The sequence below is a fragment of the Pteropus vampyrus genome, unplaced genomic scaffold, assembly GCF_000151845.1.
Source record: "Pteropus vampyrus isolate Shadow unplaced genomic scaffold, Pvam_2.0 Scaffold155, whole genome shotgun sequence".
Taxonomy (NCBI): Eukaryota; Metazoa; Chordata; class Mammalia; order Chiroptera; family Pteropodidae; genus Pteropus; species Pteropus vampyrus.
In genome coordinates this window covers 234,480-238,740 of record NW_011888936.1, presented here as the reverse complement: position 1 = coordinate 238,740, position 4,261 = coordinate 234,480, and the positions used below count along the sequence as shown (strand labels likewise).

General features: G+C 32.4%; 1 protein-coding gene across 2 annotated transcripts in view; it reads right to left on the bottom strand.

Moving 5' to 3' along the window:
- The window catches only part of COMMD6 (COMM domain containing 6), a 15,999-nt gene that overhangs the window by 5,470 nt on the left and 6,268 nt on the right, over positions 1-4,261 (bottom strand). For both annotated transcript variants that reach the window (XR_002782642.1, XM_011369772.2), the window contains exon 3: positions 67-219. Coding sequence is in view for 1 of the 2 variants with exons in the window: in XM_011369772.2 (XP_011368074.1) it covers positions 67-219 (153 nt within the window). In the remaining variant the exon portion in view is untranslated. The remainder of the gene's footprint in view (positions 1-66; positions 220-4,261) is intronic.

Genomic DNA, 4,261 nt, shown 5'->3' with positions numbered 1-4,261 from the left:
TTTATACATCTTTTTAAGCAGCAATTACAGAACGATGAAATAAACTGAATGAGTTAAATCACAAACCTGAAACTGTGGAATTGTCATTTCAAAACACTTGTTCTTTACTTGGCCAGAATGATCTGCCACTTTCAGCATCACTGCAACATAAGGATACTTAAGTGATCTGCAACTGTCCGAGCTCACAGCCATACCCAGTTTCCACTGAAAATCTAGAAGCTATAAACGAAACAGTATAAAACATCAGTAATAATATTGCCTCGAACGCAGATATTTATTGAATTTTACTGGTCTCACATTCAACTTTTGCCAATTATAATAAAAGAAAATACCTTCATTTTAATATTGCTAGGGGAGCAATAATCAAACAAAAATGGATAAAGAACAGGATATAAACAGAGTTAAAAAACAACACTGTCATAAGGAAAGAAACAAAAACAAAAACCTTCACCAGATGTGTAATGGAAGTAGAAGATGTGGCAGTATTGGTTTTCCTTTCATTTTGCTCCTACACTTAAGAGAACTCCAAATGCTCTGGACCATCTCCTGCCTCACTTCCCTGTCATCCCATTTCCATGCCTTCCCTTCCCCCATTCTGCAACCCAAAAGTCTTAAAATGGAAGATGAGTTATACATCATCTTCATGTCTGATTGAGGCACACATGGGAACCATTCCAATTTCTTTCCTCACCAACAGTCCTCGACTTGCAACCCTATCCTAGTATAAATACTGGGTGATAGGTGGTTTTAGATTTCATCACTGTTGATGATGGACACCAGCCAGGTGATGTGCTATGCAGTTTCCATGTATTAAATGCCACACTGAATCATCATAACATTATAGGCTATTATTTCCATTTTGCAGGTGACACAACTGAATTTCAGATAGCTTAAATGTAAATTTCGGAAAAAAAAAACGTCAGAACTGAAATCAAAGTCTGACTCTAAAGATTACATGCTTATCAACTACTGGCTGACTCAATACTTTTTAGCTAATTTCTGTCTATGATTGTTCAGTGTTGCCTTGGCATAAAATAGGATCGGATAAATGTAGCTCTTAATACTGACTCTAAAACATAAGACCATGAGTGGAGGAATTAAGAAATACTTGTCTACTGACTGATACCCTTTGCTACCAAATTAATGTTGATTAAGCAAAAGCTTTGCTTGTTGATAAATTTCTTTTTATAAGAGGCGGTATCAGTGTGAGGACCAAAATTTCCTCCTGTCACGGACTGACTTTGAATCAATTGGCTACAATATTAAGGCCAGGCTGGTGCTGGTGAAAGGCTAACATATAATTAAGTAAAAGGATTATATAGATATGTTTTAAGTAAAAGCTTCTCATACAAAAATAGAGAAAAGATAGTTGGTAAATAACAAAAGAACTACAAATGGCTAATAAACCTATAAACAGAAAGCAAGAGAAATACAAATTTGAACCACAATGAAATACCACTACACACTTACCAAAATGGCAAAATTTTAAGTTTGACAATTCTAAGTATTGGGAAGGATGTGTCACGTGCTATAGATGGAAGTCTAAATTGGGTCAATCTTTTGAATAACTAGCTTTACCCAGTAAAACTGGCTTTATGCATATCCTGTGATCCAATGATTCAATTACTAGGGATATAACCTAGAAAAACTTGTGCATATGTACAAAGGATACACATACAGGAATGTTTCTAGTATCTACATTTGTAATGGCCCTAAACTATAAACAACCTAAAAGTTCATTGGTAAGAAAATTGATTAATAAAATGCTGTATGGCAATGAAAATCAATGAACTTCAGCTATACTTAATATCAAAAAAGCTGAAATAAGTCAAAAGGTTTTAAGTCCATTCAACTTAAACTTTAGAAACAGGAAATATACTATTGTTTAGGGATGCATATACAAATGGCAAGACTACAAAGAAAAACAAGAATATGATGATCACAAAGGATAGTTAGGATCTCTAGGAAGGAAAGAGGTTTGACTGGGGAGGAGCATGTGGTGAGCTTCTGGGGTACTGGTAATGCTCCAATTCTTGAGTTCTGATTAACTTTTAAATTATTCCTTTTTTTGTAACAATGTGAGATGGAAGTTAACTAAATATACTGTGGTAATCATTTCACAATATATGTATGTCGTCATTATATGGTATACCTTAAATTTATAGAGAGCTGTTATGTGAATTATATCTCAATAAAATTGGCAAAAAGCGAAATTATTCATTAAATTGTCTATAGGTTATATATTTTTATATATATATTCTTACATATATAGTGAGGGGAGGATAAAAATGAGTACATTTCTGATGGAAAGGAAAAATTCATTGTTGGCTAGGGTGATCAAGGGAGCTTTACAGAAGGGATAGCTTTAAACTCAGTTTTGAAAAACAAACAACTGAAATTGAGGAAAATATATCTTAGATATTCTATAAATACACACCTAAATGAAGAATTCTTATTTAATATTAAGTTGAATCAACCAGAGATTAAAATAGTCAATATCTGGTTAGGGAATGGAGCATTTATCTGTCTTAAAGTAGAAGGTTCCTCTAAGGATATATGAAAATAAAGCTGACTAAAGTGATTAAGAGGCCCATAATTATTTAAAAATTGAATGAGCTTTCGGAGGTTTTCAAAATACTCTCATACACTCTATCTTATTAAGGAAAAGATATCATGTAAGTCGTTTAAACTTTTCCTGTAGGCAATGGAGACTCACTGAAAGTTTTTGAGTACAGACAATGATATAAAAGTACTGATTAAAAAATATTTATCTGGTGGCAGCAAAACACAATCATCCAGGTATGAGGTTTTAAGTGCCTGAAGGAAGGTGGTGACAAGTAGGATTAAACTGAGCCTATAAAGAATGAATCACTAGGTACTAATGATTACCTACATAGTTATGGGAGGTAGCAAAGACAACTTCAAAAATTTGAGCCCAGGTGACTGGGAGAATTCTGACATCATGTATCGAACAGGACTGCATATATTTTAAGTCCAATGGCATTATCAGGAAGAGAGAAAGAATATCTAAATAGGAATATTCAATAAGTAGCTAAAAATCCAAGAAAATAATTCAAAGGAGTTCATGACTGGAGATACAGTTTTTATATCAGTTCATTGGTGATATCCAAGAATTTAACTGAACACTTCTTCAACTTATTCAGCCTGTACAATTCTTTGATGCAAGAAGTTCCATGTTGACTGCCCACAGTAAAATGGTAGAGTAAAACATTGCTCATTTGACTCTCAAATTCTGAAACAAAACTCTGGATTATCTAGAACATTTCAAGCAGAAAAGCAATTAAGGACCACAATATTGGAATCCACAGACGATGACAACAGGGGAAACTGGCAGGTGAGGAAACAGGGAGAGCTGACATCCAGACACTAATTGTGCAAAGTTAGTATTCGAGTGTCAAAGAAAGCTGGAATCAGGTTTATGAGATAAGAATTTCCTGAATTCCAAACTGAACATTTAAATGCAAATTAAAAACAAACCTTTTTAATAAATATGGTTTAGCCTTAAATAGGAATTAATGGCATGAGATTTTAAAAAGATAAAAAAAAAATACACATCACTATGGAGAATATTAAGAATGAAGTAATGAAGCCTCATAATTCTTACAGAATAAAGAAAATAATTTAAAAAGAAAACATGCAAAGAAAAAATAGTGAAAAAAATCCAGAAGTAAAATGAATAAAAATAAAAATAATCAGAAAGCAAATATAGTTAAAAAGGTAAACAAAAAAAAATTAGCTGTAGTCAGTCACATTAAAAATTAGATATGGCAGCTGAAGTTATCAGTAATATAAAAACATTACTATGAACACTATAAAGAAAAAATGATAAAGACCATTGCAGTTTAAATCTAATTTTTATTTTTCAAAGTACAAAACAGGAGAAAATTAGAAAAAATAATCATGTACAACTCCATCTTAAAAACTATTTTCTTATTCCTGTGATGCCATTGTTAGTCTTTAGCTGTATGCAATTTTTATAGTCACAAAATACACTTTCATGTTTTCTCCTTTTTAAATCAAAGTTTTCAAAAGAGAAGACTGTTAGGTGTTCTGCATACATTAATCTCTTTCAAAAATACTATGAGGAAAAAACTAATTAAGCAACTCGTCCAAGGATACAAAACTAGAAGAGCTGGTATTCAAACCCAAATTTGTCTGATTCTATATTCCATGCATTTTTTCATTATACCTAGCTGCAACATGATTACTATTTGAAATTAAACTAACTTCTAGTAGGTCA